This window comes from Hyla sarda, unplaced genomic scaffold (genome assembly GCF_029499605.1).
Source record: "Hyla sarda isolate aHylSar1 unplaced genomic scaffold, aHylSar1.hap1 scaffold_1614, whole genome shotgun sequence".
NCBI lineage: Eukaryota > Metazoa > Chordata > Amphibia > Anura > Hylidae > Hyla > Hyla sarda.
Genome location: NW_026608251.1, coordinates 1 through 21004, shown reverse-complemented (window position 1 = coordinate 21004; position 21004 = coordinate 1). Strand labels below are relative to the sequence as shown.

The 21004-nt window shown below is 45.9% G+C and overlaps 1 protein-coding gene across 1 annotated transcript; it reads left to right on the top strand.

The window, feature by feature from the left end:
• The first annotated feature begins 3291 nt into the window (after nt 1–3291).
• LOC130310996 (gastrula zinc finger protein XlCGF66.1-like) lies at nt 3292–11811 on the top strand. The gene is made up of 5 exons (XM_056552452.1): nt 3292–3722; nt 5150–5329; nt 11222–11348; nt 11448–11539; nt 11623–11811. Exons 1-5 carry the CDS (start codon nt 3633–3635, stop codon nt 11728–11730), a joined length of 597 nt encoding a protein of 198 aa, XP_056408427.1. The 5' UTR covers nt 3292–3632; the 3' UTR covers nt 11731–11811.
• Nucleotides 11812–21004: the final 9193 nt, after the last annotated feature.

The following is a 21004-nucleotide window of genomic DNA, read 5'->3' as shown; positions in this document are numbered from 1 at the left end:
TATATAGCTCTATATGGTCCTGTATATAATCCCTTATATGGTATACAGATCCTGTGTACAGCTGATATCTACCGCCATATGACCCTGTATATAATCCCTTATATGGTATACAGATACTGTGTATAGCAGGTATATAGCTCTATATGGTCCTGTATATAATCACTTATATGGTGTACAGATCTCTGTACAGCTGATATCTACCGCCATATGGCCCTGTATATAATCCCTTATATGGTATACAGATCCTGTGTACAGCTGATATCTACTGCCATATTGCCCTGTATATAATCCCTTATATGTTATACAGATCCTGTGTACAGCTGATATCTACCGCCATATGGCCCTGTATATAATCCCTTACATGGTATACAGATCCTGTGTACAGCTGATATCTACCGCCATATGGCCCTGTATATAATCCCTTATATGTTATACAGATCCTGTGTACAGCTGATATCTACCGCCATATGGCCCTGTATATAATCCCTTATATGGTATACAGATCCTGTGTACAGCTGATATCTACCGCCATATGGCCCTGTATATAATCCCTTATATGGTATACAGATCCTGTGTACAGCAGGTATATAGCTCTATATGGTCCTGCATATAATCACTTATATGGTATACGGATCCTGTGTACAGCAGGTATATAGCTCTATATGGTCCTGCATATAATCACTTATATGGTATACAGATCCTGTGTACAGCAGGTATATACCTCTATATGAACCAATCAACAGTTGTGCCCATAAGGCACATTAATCCCTCTTTAGTCCTTCACCCATAAAACTTAACCTTTATTACACTTATGAATTAAAATAGAGGGTAAGTTAAAAACACAACCAATACCACTGGCAATTGGTCCATTATCCTTTCCAGTGATTATTGCAAATCCTGTTCCTATTAGGAACTAGTTTATATGATACTATACAGTGGAGAAGGATATATTCAGCGCCTATACCTCTATATGGTCCTATATATATAATCACTTATATGGTATACTGATCTCTGTACAGCTGGTATCTACTGCTATATGGGCACGGTAAATAATCACTTATATGGTATACAGATCCTGTGCACAGCTGGGATATACCACTATATGGTCCTGTATATAATCACTTATATGGTATACAGATCTCTGTACAGCTGATATCTACTGCTATATGGTCCTGTATATAGTCACTTATATGGAATACAGATCCTGCGTACAGCTGAGATCTACTATCATAAGGTCCTGTAAATAATCTCTTATATGGCATACAGATCCTGTGTACAGCTTATATCTACCACTATATGGTCCTATATATAATCACTTATATGGTATACTGAGATCACAGTTACTAGAGGAGACCACAGCTGGCAGTATTGTAGAGATCACAGTTACTAGAGGAGACCACAGGGGGCAGTATTGTAGAGATCACAGTTACTAGAGGAGACCACAGGGGGCAGTATTGTAGAGGTCACAGTTACTAGTGGAGACCATAGGGGGCAGTATTGTAGAGGTCACAGTTACTAGAGGAGACCACAGGGGGGCAGTATTGTAGAGATCACAGTTACTAGAGGAGACCACAGGGGGCAGTATTATAGAGGTCACAGTTACTAGAGGAGACCACAGGGGGCAGTATTGTAGAGATCACAGTTACTAGAGGAGATCACAGGGGGCAGTTTTGTAGAGATCACAGTTACTAGAGGAGACCACAGGGGGCAGTATTGTAGAGATCACAGTTACTAGAGGAGACCACAGGGGGCAGTATTGTAGAGATCACAGTTACTAGAGGAGACCACAGGGGGCAGTATTGTAGAGATCACAGTTACTAGAGGAGACCTCAGGGGGCAGTATTGTAGAGATCACAGTTACTAGAGGAGACCACAGGGGCAGTATTGGAGAGATCACAGTTCCTAGAGGAGACCACAGGGGGCAGTATTGTAGAGATCACAGTTACTAGAGGAGACCACAGGGGGTAGTATTGTAGAGATCACAGTTACTAGAGGAGACCACAGGGGGCAGTATTATAGAGGTCACAGTTACTAGAGGAGACCACAGGGGGCAGTATTGTAGAGATCACAGTTACTAGAGGAGACCACAGGGGGGCAGTATTGTAGAGATCACAGTTACTAGAGGAGACCACAGGGGGCAGTATTGGAGAGGTCACAGTTACTAGAGGAGACCACAGGGGGCAGTATTGTAGAGATCACAGTTACTAGAGGAGACCACAGGGGGCAGTATTGTAGAGGTCACAGTTACTAGAGGAGACCACAGGGGGCAGTATTGGAGAGATCACAGTTACTAGAGGAGACCACAGGGGACAGTATTGTAGAGATCACAGTTACTAGAGGAGACCACAGGGGGCAGTATTGTAGAGATCACAGTTACTAGAGGAGACCACAGGGGAAAGTATTGTAGAGATCACAGTTACTAGAGGAGACCACAGGGGGCAGTATTGTAGAGATCACAGTTACTAGAGGAGACCACAGGGGAAAGTATTGTAGAGGTCACAGTTACTAGAGGAGACCACAGGGGGCAGTATTGTAGAGGTCACAGTTACTAGTGGAGACCACAGGGGGCAGTATTGTAGAGGTCACAGTTACTAGTGGAGACCACAGGGGGCAGTATTGTAGAGATCACAGTTACTAGAGAAGACCACAGGGGGCAGTATTGTAGAGATCACAGTTACTAGAGGAGACCACAGGGGGCAGTATTGCAGAGGTCACAGTTACTAGTGGAGACCACAGGGGGCAGTATTGTAGAGATCACAGTTACTAGAGGAGACCACAGGGGGCAGTATTGTAGAGATCACAGTTACTAGAGGAGACCACAGGGGGCAGTATTGCAGAGATCACAGTTACTAGAGGAGACCACAGGGGGCAGTATTGTAGAGGTCACAGTTACTAGTGGAGACCACAGGGGGCAGTATTGTAGAGATCACTATTGTTATATGTTGTAGATGATGATTATTTCTCTGGATATAAATGTTTAGACAAAGAAAAGAATCCAGCACCTCCCCCTACTGAGCTCCGCCCCCATACTGATCACATGATTGTGACATCACGCAGGTCCTTCCTCCTCTCCTCACACAGGTCACATGATTGTGACATCACATAGGTCCTTCCTCTCCTCACACAGGTCACATGATTGTGACATCACACAGGTCCTTCCTCCTCTCCTCACACAGGTCACATGATGGTGACATCACACAGGTCCTTCCTCCTCTCCTCACACAGGTCACATGATGGTGACATCACACAGGTCCTTCCTTCTCTCCTCACACAGGTCACATGATGGTGACATCACACAGGTCCTTCCTCCTCTCCTCACACAGGTCACATGATGGTGACATCACACAGGTCCTGTGCTCTTCCTGATGCCTGCAGGTCCTGTGTGTGTTGGAGATTCCTTATTCTCTGGACCTTGTATACAGAGGAGATAGAGATATATATATGTGACAGTCACTGCTGAGCTGCGTTACATTGTGTTGGTGCAGTGTTAGCTCCGCCCCATATGACTGTATTACACATGTATGTCGGTGACTGCGGCTGTAGCGGTGTTGGCGGTTGTATTGTCCTCTATGGGATATAACCAGTGTTATCCGCCATTACTAATACACCCCAGTTGTCTCCTCTTCCCCTGAATGACCCCAAGGATGGAGAAGGACAGGAATGAGATGACTAAGAGAATATTACACTTCACCTTGGAGATCCTCCACCTGCTGACCGGAGAGGTGAGGTGACCCATCTACATTTCTATCATCTTTATTGTAGGGAAGGGGAATCCATAATAGGAAGAATCCAGTGTCCTGTATAACAGCTCCCAGACCTTCCAGGTGAAGGAAAGAACCAGAAAACGGGAAGATCAGTCCCAATATGATCAGTCAGGGATCATGGGAACCAATGGGCCAATAGGAATGTTATAGGAGCAATGAGAACGGGAAGTAGGCAGGTTATACCGAGGAGGAGAGGAGCAGGAGGAGGATCAGATGGAGAGGAGCAGGAGGATCAGACGGAGAGGAGCAGGAGGATCAGATGGAGAGGAGCAGGAGGAGGAGGATCAGATGGAGAGGAGCAGGAGGAGGAGAGGATCAGACGGAGAGGAGCAGGAGGATCAGACGGAGGAGGAGAGGATCAGATGGAGAGGAGCAGGAGGATCAGATGGAGGAGGAGAGGAGCAGGAGGAGGATCAGATGGAGAGGAGCAGGAGGATCAGATGGAGAGGAGCAGGAGGATCAGATGGAGAGGAGCAGGAGGATCAGATGGAGGAGGAGAGGAACAGGAGGATCAGATGGAGGAGGAGGAGAGGAGCAGGAGGATCAGACGGAGGAGAAGAGGAGCAGGAGGATCAGACGGAGGAGGAGAGGAGCAGGAGGATCAGATGGAGGAGGAGCAGGAGGATCAGATGGAGGAGGAGCCGGAGGATCAGATGGAGGAGGATCAGATGGAGAGGAGCAGGAGGATCAGATGGAGAGGAGCAGGAGGACCAGATGGAGAGGATCAGGAGGATCAGATGGAGAGGAGCAGGTGGGTCAGATGGAGGAGGAGCAGGAGGATCAGATGGAGGAGGAGCCGGAGGATCAGATGGAGAGGAGATGGAGAGGAGTGGAAGATGGAGAGGAGCAGGAGGAGAGGAGCGGGAGGAGCGGGAGGATCAGATGGAGGAGGAGGAGAGGAGCAGGAGGATCAGATGAAGGAGGAGGAGAGGAGCAGGAGGATCAGATGGAGGAGGAGAGGAGCAGGAGGATCAGATGGAGGAGGAGGAGAGGAGCAGGAGGATCAGATGGAGGAGGAGGAGAGGAGCAGGAGGATCAGATGGAGGAGGAGAGGAGCAGGAGGATCAGATGGAGGAGGAGCAGGAGGATCAGATGGAGGAGGAGAGGAGCAGGAGGATCAGATGGAGGAGTGTGGTCTGGAGGACATTTCCATTAGATGACATCTATATGACACTATAACATGGAGGCATCTACTACATCTAGAGGAGAGAAGGTTTCTACCCCAACATAGAAGGGATTCTTTCCTGTAAGAGCAGTGAGATTATGGAGAAGTGTAATAGTCCCGAGGGGCCGGGATGTCTTTCCTGAGTCTTGTTATATTACAAGTTATTGGAGGAGGTTTCTGGTTGTTGCTCCAGGGATTTAGTGTCTCTCTCCATACACAGGATTATACCATAGTGAAGAAGACATCGGGGGAGTGTGTGGCCCCCAGCAGCCATCTCCATGAGTCAGGAGGACAGAGCAGGGCCCGGGGCCCCATCACGGAGCCTCCACCTCACTCACTGATACATGAGGAGAAGATCCTAGAACTCATCCACAGGATCACTGAGCTGCTTACTAGAGAGGTGACCCTGCTGGACATTATACAGTAATGGAGGGGTCTGGTGATGACTGGAGAGGTGACCCTGCTGGACATTATACAGTAATGGAGGGGTCTGGTGATGAGAGGTGACACTGCTGGGACATTATACAGTAATGGAGGGGTCTGGTGATGATTAGAGAGGTGACACTGCTGGGACATTATACAGTAATGGAGGGGTCTGGTGATGACTAGAGAGGTGACCCTGCTGGACATTATACAGTAATGGAGGGGTCTGGTGATGACTGGAGAGGTGACACTGCTGGGACATTATACAGTAATGGAGGGGTCTGGTGATGATTAGAGAGGTGACACTGCTGGGACATTATACAGTAATGGAGGGGTCTGGTGATGATTAGAGAGGTGACACTGCTGGGACATTATACAGTAATGGAGGGGTCTGGTGATGACTAGAGAGATGACCCTGCTGGACATTATACAGTAATGGAAGGGTCTGGTGATGAGAGGTGACACTGCTGGGACATTATACAGTAATGGAGGGGTCTGGTGATGAGAGGTGACACTGCTGGACATTATACAGTAATGGAGGCGTCTGGTGATGATTAGAGAGGTGACCCTGCTGGACATTATACAGTAATGGAGGGGTCTGGTGATGATTAGAGAGGTTACACTGCTGGGACATTATACAGTAATGGAGGGGTCTTGTGATGATTAGAGAGGTGACACTGCTGGGACATTATATAGTAATGGAGGGGTCTGGTGATGATTAGAGAGGTGAGACTGCTGGGACATTATACAGTAATGGAGGGGTCTGGTGATGACTGGAGAGGTGACACTGCTGGGACATTATACAGTAATGGAGGGGTCTGGTGATGACTGGAGAGGTGACCCTGCTGGGACATTATATAGTAATGGAGGGGTCTGGTGATGACAGGAGAGGTGACACTGCTGGGACATTATACAGTAATGGAGGAGTCTGGTGATGATTAGAGAGGTGACACTGCTGGGACATTATACAGTAATGGAGGGGTCTGGTGATGACTGGAGAGGTGACACTGCTGGGACATTATACAGTAATGGAGGGGTCTGGTGATGATTAGAGAGGTGACACTGCTGGGACATGTAATGGAGGGGTCTGGTGATGATTAGAGAGGTGACACTGCTGGGACATTATACAGTAATGGAGGGGGTCTGGTGATGATTAGAGAGGTGACACTGCTGGGACATTATACAGTAATGGAGGGGTCTGGTGATGATTAGAGAGGTGACACTGCTGGGACATTATACAGTAATGGAGGGGGTCTGGTGATGATTAGAGAGGTGACACTGCTGGGACATTATACAGTAATGGAGGGGTCTGGTGATGATTAGAGAGGTGACACTGCTGGACATTATACAGTAATGGAGGGGTCTGGTGATGACAGGAGAGGTGACACTGCTGGACATTATACAGTAATGGAGGGGTCTGGTGATGACTGGAGAGGTGACACTGCTGGGACATTATACAGTAATGGAGGGGTCTGGTGATGATTAGAGAGGTGACACTGCTGGGACATTATACAGTAATGGAGGGGTCTGGTGATGACAGGAGAGGTGACACTGCTGGACATTATACAGTAATGGAGGGGTCTGGTGATGATTAGAGAGGTGACCCTGCTGGACATTATACAGTAATGGAGGGGTCTGGTGATGACTGGAGAGGTGACACTGCTGGGACATTATATAGTAATGGAGGGGTCTGGTGATGACTGGAGAGGTGACCCTGCTGGGACATTATACCGTAATGGAGGGGTCTGGTGATGATTAGAGAGGTGACACTGCTGGGACATTATACAGTAATGGAGGGGTCTGGTGATGATTAGAGAGGTGACACTGCTGGGACATTATACAGTAATGGAGGGGTCTGGTGATGACTGGAGAGGTGACACTGCTGGATATTATATAGTAATGAAGGGGTCTGGTGATGATTAGAGAGGTGACACTGCTGGGACATTATACAGTAATGAAGGGGTCTGGTGATGATTAGGGAGGTGACACTGCTGGACATTATACAGTAATGAAGGGGTCTGGTGATGACTGGAGAGGTGACACTGCTGGATATTATATAGTAATGGAGGGGTCTGGTGATGACTGGAGAGGTGACACTGCTGGGACATTATACAGTAATGGAGGGGTCTGGTGATGATTAGAGAGGTGACACTGCTGAGACATTATACAGTAATGGAGGGGTCTGGTGATGACTGGAGAGGTGACACTGCTGTATATTATATAGTAATGGAGGGGTCTGGTGATGATTAGAGAGGTGACACTGCTGGGACATTATACAGTAATGAAGGGGTCTGGTGATGACTGGAGAGGTGACACTGCTGGGACATTATACAGTAATGGAGGGGTCTGGTGATGATTAGAGAGGTGACACTGCTGGGACATTATATAGTAATGGAGGGGTCTGGTGATGATTAGAGAGGTGACACTGCTGGGACATTATACAGTAATGGAGGGGTCTGGTGATGACTGGAGAGGTGATACTGCTGGGACATTATATAGTAATGGAGGGGTCTGGTGATGATTAGAGAGGTGACACTGCTGGGACATTATACAGTAATGGAGGGGTCTGGTGATGATTAGAGAGGTGACACTGCTGGACATTATACAGTAATGGAGTAGTCTGGTGATGACTGGAGAGGTGACACTGCTGGGACATTATACAGTAATGGAGGGGTCTGGTGATGACTGGAGAGGTGACACTGCTGGGACATTATACAGTAATGGAGGGGTCTGTTGATGATTAGAGAGGTGACACTGCTGGACATTATACAGTAATGGAGGGGTCTGGTGATGACTGGAGAGGTGACACTGCTGGACATTATACAGTAATGGAGAGGTCTGGTGATGACTGGAGAGGTGACACTGCTGGGACATTATACAGTAATGGAGGGGTCTGGTGATGACTGGAGAGGTGACACTGCTGGGACATTATACAGTAATGAAGGGGTCTGGTGATGACTGGAGAGGTGACACTGCTGGGACATTATACAGTAATGGAGGGGTCTGGTGATGATTAGAGAGGTGACACTGCTGGACATTATACAGTAATGGAGGGGTCTGGTGATGACTGGAGAGGTGACCCTGCTGGGACATTATACAGTAATGGAGAGGTCTGGTGATGACTGGAGAGGTGACACTGCTGGGACATTATACAGTAATGGAGGGGTCTGGTGATGATTAGAGAGGTGACACTGCTGGGACATTATACAGTAATGGAGGGGTCTGGTGATGACTGGAGAGGTGACACTGCTAGGACATTATACAGTAATGGAGGGGTCTGGTAATGACTGGAGAGGTGACACTGCTGGGACATTATACAGTAATGGAGGGGTCTGGTGATGACTGGAGAGGTGACACTGCTGGGACATTATACAGTAATGGAGGGGTCTGGTGATGACTGGAGAGGTGACACTGCTGGGACATTATACAGTAATGGAGGGATCTGATGATGACTGGAGAGGTGACACTGCTGGGACATTATACAGTAATGGAGGGGTCTGGTGATGACTGGAGAGGTGACACTGCTGGACGTTATACAGTAATGGAGGGGTCTGGTGATGATTAGAGAGGTGACACTGCTGGGACATTATACAGTAATGGAGGGGTCTGGTGATGACTGGAGAGGTGACACTGCTGGGACATTATACAGTAATGGAGGGGTCTGGTGATGATTAGAGAGGTGACACTGCTGGGACATTATACAGTAATGGAGGGGTCTTACTGGAGAGGTGACACTGCTGGGACATTATACAGTAATGGAGGGGTCTGGTGATGACTAGAGAGGTGACACTGCTGGGACATTATACAGTAATGGAGGGATCTGGTGATGACTAGAGAGGTGACACTGCTGGACATTATATAGTAATGTAGGGGTCTGGTGATGACTGGAGAGGTGACACTGCTGGGACATTATACAGTAATGGAGGGGTCTGGTGATGACTGGAGAGGTGACACTGCTGGACATCATACAGTAATGGAGGGGGTCTGGTGATGACTGGAGAGGTGACACTGCTGGACATTATACAGTAATGGAGGGGTCTGGTGATGACTGGAGAGGTGACACTGCTGGACATTATACAGTAATGGAGGGGGTCTGGTGATGATTAGAGAGGTGACACTGCTGGACATTATACAGTAATGGAGGGGTCTGGTGATGACTGGAGAGGTGACACTGCTGGGACATTATACAGTAATGGAGGGGTCTGGTGATGATTAGAGAGATGACACTGCTGGGACATTATACAGTAATGAAGGGGTCTGGTGATTAGGGAGGCGACACTGCTTTACATTATACAGTAATGGAGGGGTCTGTTCATGACTGGAGAGGTGACACTGCTGGGACATTATACAGTAATAGAGGGGTCTGGTGATGATTAGAGAGGTGACACTGCTGGACATTATATAGTAATGGAGGGGTCTGGTGATGACTGGAGAGATGACACTGCTGGGATATTATACAGTAATGGAGGGGTCTGGTGATGATTAGAGAGGTGACACCGCTGGGACATTATACAGTAATGGAGGGGTCTGGTGATGACTGGAGAGGTGACCCTGCTGGGACATTATACAGTAATGAAGGGGTCTGGTGATTAGGGAGGTGACACTGCTTTACATTATACGGTAATGGAGGGGTCTGTTCATGACTGGAGAGGTGACACTGCTGGGACATTATACAGTAATGGAGGGGTCTGGTGGTGATTAGAGAGGTGACACTGCTGGGACATTATAAAGTAATGGAGGGGTCTGGTGATGTCTGGAGAGGTGACACTGCTGGGACATTATATAGTAATGGAGGGGTCTGCTGATGATTAGAGAGGTGACACTGCTGGGACATTATACAGTAATGGAGGGGTCTGGTGATGATTAGAGAGGTGACCCTGCTGGACATTATACAGTAATGGAGGGGTCTGGTGATGATTAGAAAGGTGACACTGCTGGGACATTATACAGTAATGGAGGGGTCTGGTGATGACTGGAGAGGTGACACTGCTGGGACATTATACAGTAATGGAGGGGTCTGGTGATGATTAGAGAGGTGACACTGCTGGGACATTATACAGTAATGGAGGGGTCTGGTGATGACTGGAGAGGTGACACTGCTGGGACATTATATAGTAATGGAGGAGTCTGGTGATGATTAGAGAGGTGACACTGCTGGACATTATACAGTAATGGAGAGGTCTGGTGATGATTAGAGAGGTGACACTGCTGGGACATTATACAGTAATGGAGGGGTCTGGTGATGACTGGAGAGGTGGCACTGCTGGGACATTATACAGTAATGGAGGGGTCTGGTGATGACTGGAGTGGTGACACTGCTGGGACATTATACAGTAATGGAGGGGTCTGGTAATGACTGGAGAGGTGACACTGCTGGACATTATACAGTAATGGAGGGGTCTGGTGATGATTAGAGAGGTGACACTGCTGGGACATTATACAGTAATGGAGGGGTCTGGTGATGATTAGAGAGGTGACACTGCTGGGACATTATACAGTAATGGAGGGGTCTGGTGATGACAGGAGAGGTGACACTGCTGGGACATTATACAGTAATGGAGGGGTCTGGTGATGATTAGAGAGGTGACACTGCTGGGACATTATACAGTAATGGAGGGGTCTGGTGATGACTGGAGAGGTGACACTGCTGGGACATTATACAGTAATGGAGGGGTCTGGTGATGACTGGAGAGGTGACACTGCTGGGACATTATACAGTAATGGAGGGGTCTGGTGATGACTGGAGAGGTGACACTGCTGGGACATTATACAGTAATGGAGGGGTCTGGTGATGATTAGAGAGGTGACCCTGCTGGGACATTATACAGTAATGGAGGGGTCTGGTGATGACGGTATCATTGTGTGTCAGGTTCCTATAAGGTGTCAGGATGTGGCGGTCTATTTCTCCATGGAGGAGTGGGAGTATGTAGAAGGACACAAGGATCTGTACCAGGACATAGTCATGATGGAGGATCACCGGCCCCTCACACCACAAGGTAAGAAGAGACATGTATATATAGATATCACTCTCACTACCTAGTAACATAGAAATCTATGCAGCACTGATGTATTCATTCCCTGTGTGTTCACTACAGTTGGAGTCATTGATAGAAATTCACCCGAGAGGTGTCCCCGCCCTCTGGATTCCCAAGACTGTCCAGAGGGAAATGTCCCAGAGAACCATCAGGTAGATGACCCTAAAGTCTCCCTAGAATATGGCCATAAAGTGATATAACCCAACATAACTTAGATTTGTTCTTGTGTATTTAGGGTGAAGATCTGATGGATATTAAGGTTGAGGTTATAGATGAAGAAGAAGAAGAGACGGATTTCATGGCCGATCATCAGTGTAAGGAGGAGGAGACTTTCTGTGGTTGAAAAAAAAGTGGAACATTTAATCTCCTGACATTTTCGATTCCTGTGGTCTGTAGGCAGCACAGTAATGGGTTAAAGTATTCTCATTAAGTTTTCCAATCCCCTTCTGGGAGGAGATCCTCCCTTCCGGGGAACAATACCCTACCTGTAACCCAATTAAAATGTAACTTTTATTCTTATTTCTTAAAAAGCATATCTGTGATAGTGAAACTTATATATGTTTAAAATGATCAGGAGAAACAGTGTGTCTTCTAGTATAAGCCCACTAGGTGGTGCTATAGCACTGGTGTAGGAGTTGTCCTATTTCTCACTGTGCATGGTCAGTATCTCCACTCTACCATCACACAGTAACTCCACATCCTTGACACATACTGTGTTCCTGTCTAAAATCTTAATAAATTGCTCTAACGTTTCGTTAGAAAACTAACTTCTTCAGAGAGCTGCCTAATATGGCGTTCAGCGTGCGGCACTGCCTTTTATAACCCTGTATCGGTGCATCACTTCCGATGCGCCAAGTGAAGGGTTGGGATCCAATCAGGACGTGGTTGGCAGTCCGTGTGTTCCGGCCACCATTCTCGCGCATTCCCCATCATCTTGTGATCCCGGGCATCTTCTTTTCGCTATTGCGCACGCGCATCCTCTCGCGCGTGCGCAGTGCTTTCTGTCCCGTTCTCAGTGGAACGCAAGCTCCGTCTCGTGACATGCAAGCCCCATCTCTATTCTCTATCGCGCATGCGTCCCTGATCGATCCCTTCTCTCAGTAAGAGTATTCTATCCTTCTATGACTATTCCTTCTATTCTTATTCTCTCTCTATATGGATATACTAGGTGGTCTGAGTTTTTAAGGCTTTTTTCTTTTATTTCTTTTTTTCTCATTATGGGTTTCTTATGTACCATTTAGTCATTCCCAAGTATTATTACAGTAATTTTATAGATTTTATGTATTTTTATTATGTCTCATTTGGTCATTAGTTACAATGATTTTATAGGTTTATCTCATCTGGTCATTCTTCGTTTTCATTTTTTAAGTTTATTATATTATATCTTATATGGCCATTTTCTTAGCTGATATTATATTGATTTTTTATCTCTAATCTATATTATATTTTATTAATTAACATTATTTTATCTCCTATAGATGAACGATCCAGGTGCAAGTTTTCCAAATAAACCTCTCCCACCCATGGGTCCTCATCTTCTCCTAAGGTCATTCTTGTGTTCTTATCTGTTTTCATATTTGGGTGCCCCAGTATCGGTTTTGTATGTGGCAGATTTTTCCTCCAGGTATCTGGATTCTCCTGCATTCTCCTATTTTCACATCCGGATGCTAATATTAATTAAATACCAAAAGGGGGTCACATCCCTACAGTGGGGATATGTCACCCCCCCTATATATATATCAGATCATGGTCATAACCTGTAATTTCTCTTGATATTCTCAGGCCACCCCAGTATATATCTATCTCCATATATTATCCTTTTCTTCTATAATAAAGGTAGTTGCCAGCACGTGAGAAAGTGTTCACAGATTCACAGAGTAATCTCTATATCATTTTGTTTCTCTCAATCTTTGTATACACAGGCATCTTCCTCTTTATTCAAGGAAAATCCTTCATTCAATCCTCCAGGCTTTTTGCTATTGAGGCGATAAATTCATTTCGCCTCCTCTTTGAGCAGAATCTGATTTATATCTCCTTTTCTTGGGCCAAACTCATATTTCTATAGGCCCCAAAATTTTATCTCATCCAACTTATTACCATGTTTTGTTTTCATATGCCTCGCTATAGGGGTATCTGTCCCTGTTCTAATTGTACTGATGTGTTTGCTGATACGTTTTCTCAACTCCTGTATAGTCTTTCCAACATATAGTTTGGGGCATGTACATCTTGCTACATATATTACATTCCGGCTGCTGCAGTTTATGAACTTCCTAATATCGTATTTTCTTCCATCTTGTGGGTTAATAAAGTTTTTGATTTTTACCATAAACTTACAGGAGGCGCAATGCCCACAAGGGTATGATCCCTGTGGGGGGTCCGGTAACCATGTCCCCGATCTTGACTCCTCTCTTCCTTCTCCATGGTGGCAATGAACAAGCAGGTCTCGTAAATTCTTCCCTCGTCTGTAGGTGATACTTGGTCTTTCTGTTAGCGTCTCATTCAAATCCGGGTCCGATTTAAGAATCCTCCAGTATTTTGTCAAAATTGTCTTGACTTTCGAAGCATAGGCATCGTAAGTGCCTATGCATCTGATAGTAGGTTTTCCAGTCGATACTCTTTTTGGTCCCAATATGATCGCGCGGTCACTTCGTTTTGCCCTATTGTAGGCCCTTCTCATGCATCTCTTAGGATACCCTCTTGCGGTGAATCTCTCCATTAGATTTCCTTCTGGAAAGTACCATCCTCAGAGCAATTGCATTTTGCTCGTAGGTATTGATCCACTGGAATGCTTTGTTTCAGACTTTCCGGGTGCCAACTCTCCCAATGTAGAAAACTATTGGTCGAGGTTGGCTTTTTGTAAATATCAGTTTGGATCCGCTGGTTCCTATCTATATAGATAGTCAGGTACAGAAAATTTATAAATTTGGGTGGGTGAAGGACATAAACCTCTTTGCACGTAAGCTAGCGTTACATAAATGGCATAAAGAGCATAATAGAGAGGGGGCTGCCTCAAGAAGTAGGGAGTCGGTAGCTCTGGAGGCCCTATATGATCTCCTCTCTGAAAATGAGGGAGATGAGATAAACCTAAAAGCACCTTTCACAGATTTCAAACCGAGGTCCAAAATAACACCTACCTTTAACCAATACTCTAATATAGAGATGTTTGTCAACCTAGTCACTGAGGAAATCAAATCCATTAGACCGGACAGAAGGCTAGTCTATTCCAACTTGACACTAGCAGAACAAAAGGCCCTGAAGAACATAAGAGACAATGAAGACCTTGTCATAAAGCCCGCAGTTAAGGGGGGCAATATTGTCCTTATGGACAAAAAGGATTACACCCTTATGGCCCTAAAATTATTAGAAGATAGAAGAACCTATGAACCTCTGGATAGAGATCCGACAGGCCCATATCTGAGCCAATTACAGGCCCTACTTAAGTCAGCAAAGGATGAACAACTAGTGTCAGAGGACAAATATACCTTTCTGCTTAATACTCACCCTACAATAGCAACTTTCTATGCCCTGCCAAAAACACACAAATCAACAAACCCAGTCAAAGGCCGTCCTATAGATTCCGGCAATAATAATCTGACGTAGAAAATAAGTCAGTATGTGGACAAAATTCTTACCCCCTTTGTATCTTCCCTCCCCTCACATTTAAAGGACACTAAAGACACTGTTCTTAAAATAAATGATCTGACAGTGAACAAGAACACCTTAATGAGTCCCAATGTAGAGAGCCTCTATAGCAATATAGCACATGATCTAGGGATCACAGCGGTGAACACTTTTCTTTCCACACGGAGTATACACTTTCATAGGCACAATCAACTAGTCTTGACACTTCTTGAATTTATTTTAACACACAATTACTTTCTCTTTGGCGGTGTCCTCTATCGGCAGACGAGGGGCACCGCCATGGGGACAGCCTGTGCACCGTCTTTTGCTAACTTATTTTTAGGGTGGTGGGAGAGCACCATTGTTTTTAGTGACGGTTTTTTCACAATACATGGAGCACATTCTTTTCTGGGGAAGATACATAGGTGATATTTTAATTTTTTGGGATGGTGATGGGCCTTTGTTCGGGAGATTTGTAGATGAACTCAACAACAATAACATTGGCATGAAATTTACGGCAGAGGTTGGAGGACGGAGTATAAATTTTCTGGGCCTGACTATCTATATAGATAGGAACCAGCGGATCCAAACTGATATTTACAGGAAGCCAACCTCGACCAATAGTTTTCTACATTGGGAGAGTTGGCACCCGGCAAGTCTGAAACGAAGCATTCCAGTGGATCAATACCTACGAGCAAAATGCAATTGCTCTGAGGATGGTACTTTCCAGAAGGAAATCTAATGGAGAGATTCACCGCAAGAGGGTATCCTAAGAGATGCATGAGAAGGGCCTACAATAGGGTAAAACGAAGTGACCGCGCGATCATATTGGGACCAAAAAGAGTATCGACTGGAAAACCTACTATCAGATGCATAGGCACTTACGATGCCTATGCTTCGAAAGTCAAGACAATTTTGACAAAATACTGGAGGATTCTTAAATCGGACCCGGATTTGAATGAGACGCTAACAGAAAGACCAAGTATCACCTACAGACGAGGGAAGAATTTACGAGACCTGCTTGTTCATAGCCACCATAGAGAAGGAAGAGAGGAGTCAAGATCGGGGACATGGTTACCGGACCCCCCACAGGGATCATACCCTTGTGGGCATTGCGCCTCCTGTAAGTTTATGGTAAAAACCAAAAACTTTATTAACCCACAAGATGGAAGAAAATACGATATAAGGAAATTCATAAACTGCAGCAGCCGGAAAGTAATATATGTAGCAAGATGTACATGCCCCAAACTATATGTTGGAAAGACTATACAGGAGTTGAGAAAACGTATCAGCAAACACATCAGTACAATTAGAACAGGGACAGACACCCCTATAGCGAGGCATATGAGAACAAAACATGGTAATAAGTTGGATGAGATAAAATTTTGGGGCCTAGAGAAATATGAGTTTGGCCCAAGAAAAGGAGATATAAATCAGATTCTGCTCAAAGAGGAGGCGAAATGGATTTATCGCCTCAATAGCAAAAAGCCTGGAGGATTGAATGAAGGATTTTCCTTGAATAAAGAGGAAGATGCCTGTGTATACAAAGATTGAGAGAAACAAAATGATATAGAGATTACTCTGTGAATCTGTGAACACTTTCTCACGTGCTGGCAACTACCTTTATTATAGAAGAAAAGGATAATATATGGAGATAGATATATACTGGGGTGGCCTGAGAATATCAAGAGAAATTACAGGTTATGACCATGATCTGATATATATATAGGGGGGGGTGACATATCCCCACTGTAGGGATGTGACCCCCTTTTGGTATTTAATTAATATTAGCATCCGGATGTGAAAATAGGAGAATGCAGGAGAATCCAGATACCTGGAGGAAAAATCTGCCACATACAAAACCGATACTGGGGCACCCAAATATGAAAACAGATAAGAACACAAGAATGACCTTAGGAGAAGATGAGGACCCATGGGTGGGAGAGGTTTATTTGGAAAACTTGCACCTGGATCGTTCATCTATAGGAGATAAAATAATGTTAATTAATAAAATATAATATAGATTAGAGATAAAAAATCAATATAATATCAGCTAAGAAAATGGCCATATAAGATATAATATAATAAACTTAAAAAATGAAAACGAAGAATGACCAGATGAGATAAACCTATAAAATCATTGTAACTAATGACCAAATGAGACATAATAAAAATACATAAAATCTATAAAATTACTGTGATAATACTTGGGAATGACTAAATGGTACATAAGAAACCCATAATGAGAAAAAAAGAAATAAAAGAAAAAAGCCTTAAAAAACTCAGACCACCTAGTATATCCATATAGAGAGAGAATAAGAATAGAAGGAATAGTCATAGAAGGATAGAATACTCTTACTGAGAGAAGGGATCGATCAGGGACGCATGCGCGATAGAGAATAGAGATGGGGCTTGCATGTCACGAGACGGAGCTTGCGTTCCACTGAGAACGGGACAGAAAGCACTGCGCACGCGCGAGAGGATGCGCGTGCGCAATAGCGAAAAGAAGATGCCCGGGATCACAAGATGATGGGGAATGCGCGAGAATGGCGGCCGGAACACACGGACTGCCAACCACGTCCTGATTGGATCCCAACCCTTCACTTGGGGCATCGAAAGTGATGCACCGATACAGGGTTATAAAAGGCAGTGCCGCACGCTGAACGCCATATTAGGCAGCTCTCTGAAGAAGTTAGTTTTCTAACGAAACGTTAGAGCAATTTATTAAGATTTTAGACAGGAACACAGTATGTGTCAAGGATGTGGAGTTACTGTGTGATGGTAGAGTGGAGATACTGACCACACACAGTGAGAAATAGGACAACTCCTACACCAGTGCTATAGCACCACCTAGTGGGCTTATACTAGAAGACACACTGTTTCTCCTGATCATTTTAAACATATATAAGTTTCACTATCACAGATATGCTTTTTAAGAAATAAGAATAAAAGTTACATTTTAATTGGGTTACAGGTAGGGTATTGTTCCCCGGAAGGGAGGATCTCCTCCCAGAAGGGGATTGGAAAATTTATTATTAAACCCATAACCCAATGGGACCGTTGGTGTTGGATTAAAGTATTCTCATTGGCTCGGACAGAAGGTGTAAACTAGGAGTAAACAGATAAAACACAATAATTCCCAACACCTGGTGATCTGTTATAAAATAACCAAGAAACCACCAGAAGACGGAATGTATGCAGCAATAGAAGTTTATTTTGTGGGATAATATTGTGCCGCCTACGGACTCCAGGAAATGACAATTTCAGTAAACTCTCCTTCCTGGTCGTCCTCCGGCAGCTCATGAATGGGACATTCAAAGCAATGAAAGCTCCTTGGAGAACTCTAATGCCAAAGGCCAAGATGTCTCCTCTGTAGTGTCTGATAAAGGTGGATGATGACCACGTGGAAGTCTAACACATCTGCTCCAGAGTATCCAATAGCATCTCTCTGCCCATGAGGAGCCTCCATGTGGTAGAATGTGTCCTGACAGCCCACCAGATAGAAGACCCCCATAGAGTATCCAATAGCATCTCTCTGCCCATGAGGAGCCTCCATGTGGTAGAATGTGTCCTGACAGCCCACCAGATAGAAGACCTCCATAGAGTATCCAATACCATCTCTCTGCCCATGAGGAGCCTCCATGTGGTAGAATGTGTCCTGACAGCCCACCAGATAGAAGACCCCCATAGAGTATCCAATAGCATCTCTTTGCCCATGAGGAGCCTCCATGTGGTAGAATGTGTCCTGACAGCCCACCAGATAGAAGACCCCCATAGAGTATCCAATAGCATCTCTCTGCCCATGAGGAGCCTCCATGTGGTAGAATGTGTCCTGACAGCCCACCAGATAGAAGACCCCCATAGAGTATCCAATAGCATCTCTCTGCCCATGAGGAGCCTCCATGTGGTAGAATGTGTCCTGACAGCCCACCAGATAGAAGACCTCCATAGAGTATCCAATACCATCTCTCTGCCCATGAGGAGCCTCCATGTGGTAGAATGTGTCCTGACAGCCCACCAGATAGAAGACCCCCATAGAGTATCCAATAGCATCTCTTTGCCCATGAGGAGCCTCCATGTGGTAGAATGTGTCCTGACAGCCCACCAGATAGAAGACCCCCATAGAGTATCCAATAGCATCTCTCTGGCCATGAGGACCCTCCATGTGGTAGAATGTGTCCTGACAGCCCACCAGATAGAAGACCCCCATAGAGTATCCAATAGAATCTCTCTGCCCATGAGGAGCCTCCATGTGGTAGAATGTGTCCTGACAGCCCACCTGATAGAAGACCCCTATAGAGTATCCAATACCATCTCTGCCCATGAGGAGCCTCCATGTGGTAGAATGTGTCCTGACAGCCCACCAGATGGAAGACCCTCATAGAGTATCCAATAGCATCTCTGCCCATGAGGAGCCTCCATGTGGTAGAATGTGTCCTGACAGCCCACCAGATAGAAGACCCCCATAGAGTATCCAATAGCATCTCTCTGCCCATGAGGAGCCTCCATGTGGTAGAATGTATCCTGACAGCCCACCAGATAGAAGACCCCCATAGAGTATCCAATAGCATCTCTCTGCCCATGAGGAGCCTCCATGTGGTAGAATGTGTCCTGACAGCCCACCAGATAGAAGACCCCCATAGAGTATCCAATAGCATCTCTCTGCCCATGAGGAGCCTCCATGTGGTAGAAATGTGTCCTGACAGCCCACCAGATAGAAGACCTCCATAGAGTATCCAATACCATCTCTCTGCCCATGAGGAGCCTCCATGTGGTGATAGAATGTGTCCTGACAGCCCACCAGATAGAAGACCCCCATAGAGTATCCAATAGCATCTCTTTGCCCATGAGGAGCCTCCATGTGGTAGAATGTGTCCTGACAGCCCACCAGATAGAAGACCCCCATAGAGTATCCAAATAGCATCTCTCTGCCCATGAGGAGCCCTCCATGGTGGTAGAATGTGTCCTGACAGCCCACCAGATAGAAGACCCCCATAGAGTATCCAAGTAGCATCTCTCTGCCCATGAGGAGCCTCCATGTGGTAGAATGTGTCCTGACAGCCCACCAGATAGAAGACCACCAATAGAGTATCCAATACCATCTCTCTGCCATGAGGAGCCTCCATGTGGTAGAATGGTGTCCTGACAGCCCACCAGATAGAAGACCCCCATAGAGTATCCAATAGCATCTCTTTGCCCATGAAGGGAGCCTCCATGTGGTAGAATGTGTCCTGACAGCCACCAGATAGAAGACCCCCATAGAGTATCCAATAGCATCTCTCTGCCCATGAGGAGCCTCCATGTGGTAGACATGTGTCCTGACAGCCCACCAGATAGAAGACCCCCATAGAGTATCCAATAGAATCTCTCTGCCATGAGGAGCCTCCATGTGGTAGAATGTTGTCCTGACAGCCCACCAGATAGAAAGCCCCCATAGAGTATCCAATAGCATCTCTCTGCCCATGAGGAGCCTCCATGTGGTAGGAATGTGTCCTGACAGCCCACCAGATAGAAGACCCCCATAGAGTATCCAATAGCATCTCTCTGCCCATGAGGAGCCTCATGTGGTAGAATGTGTCCTGACAGCCCACCAGATTGAAGACCCCCATAGAGTATCCAATAGCATCTCTCATGCCCAATGAGGAGCCTCCATGTTGGTAGAATGTGACCTGACAGCCCACCAGATAGAAGACCCCCATGAGTATCCAAGTAGCATCTTCTCTGCCCATGAGAGCCTCCATGGGTCGGAATGTAGTCCTGACAGCCCCCACCCAGATAGAAGGACCCCCATAGAGTATCCAATAGCATCTCTCTGCCCATGAGGAGCGCCAAGTGGTTAGAATTGTGTCCTGACAGCCCACCAGATAGAAGACCCCATAGAGTATCCAATAGCATCTCTCTGCCCATAGTCGGGAGCTCCATGTGGTTAGAATGTTTAAGGACCTCCATGTGGTGGAATGTGTCCTGACAGACCACCAGATAGAAGACCCCCATAG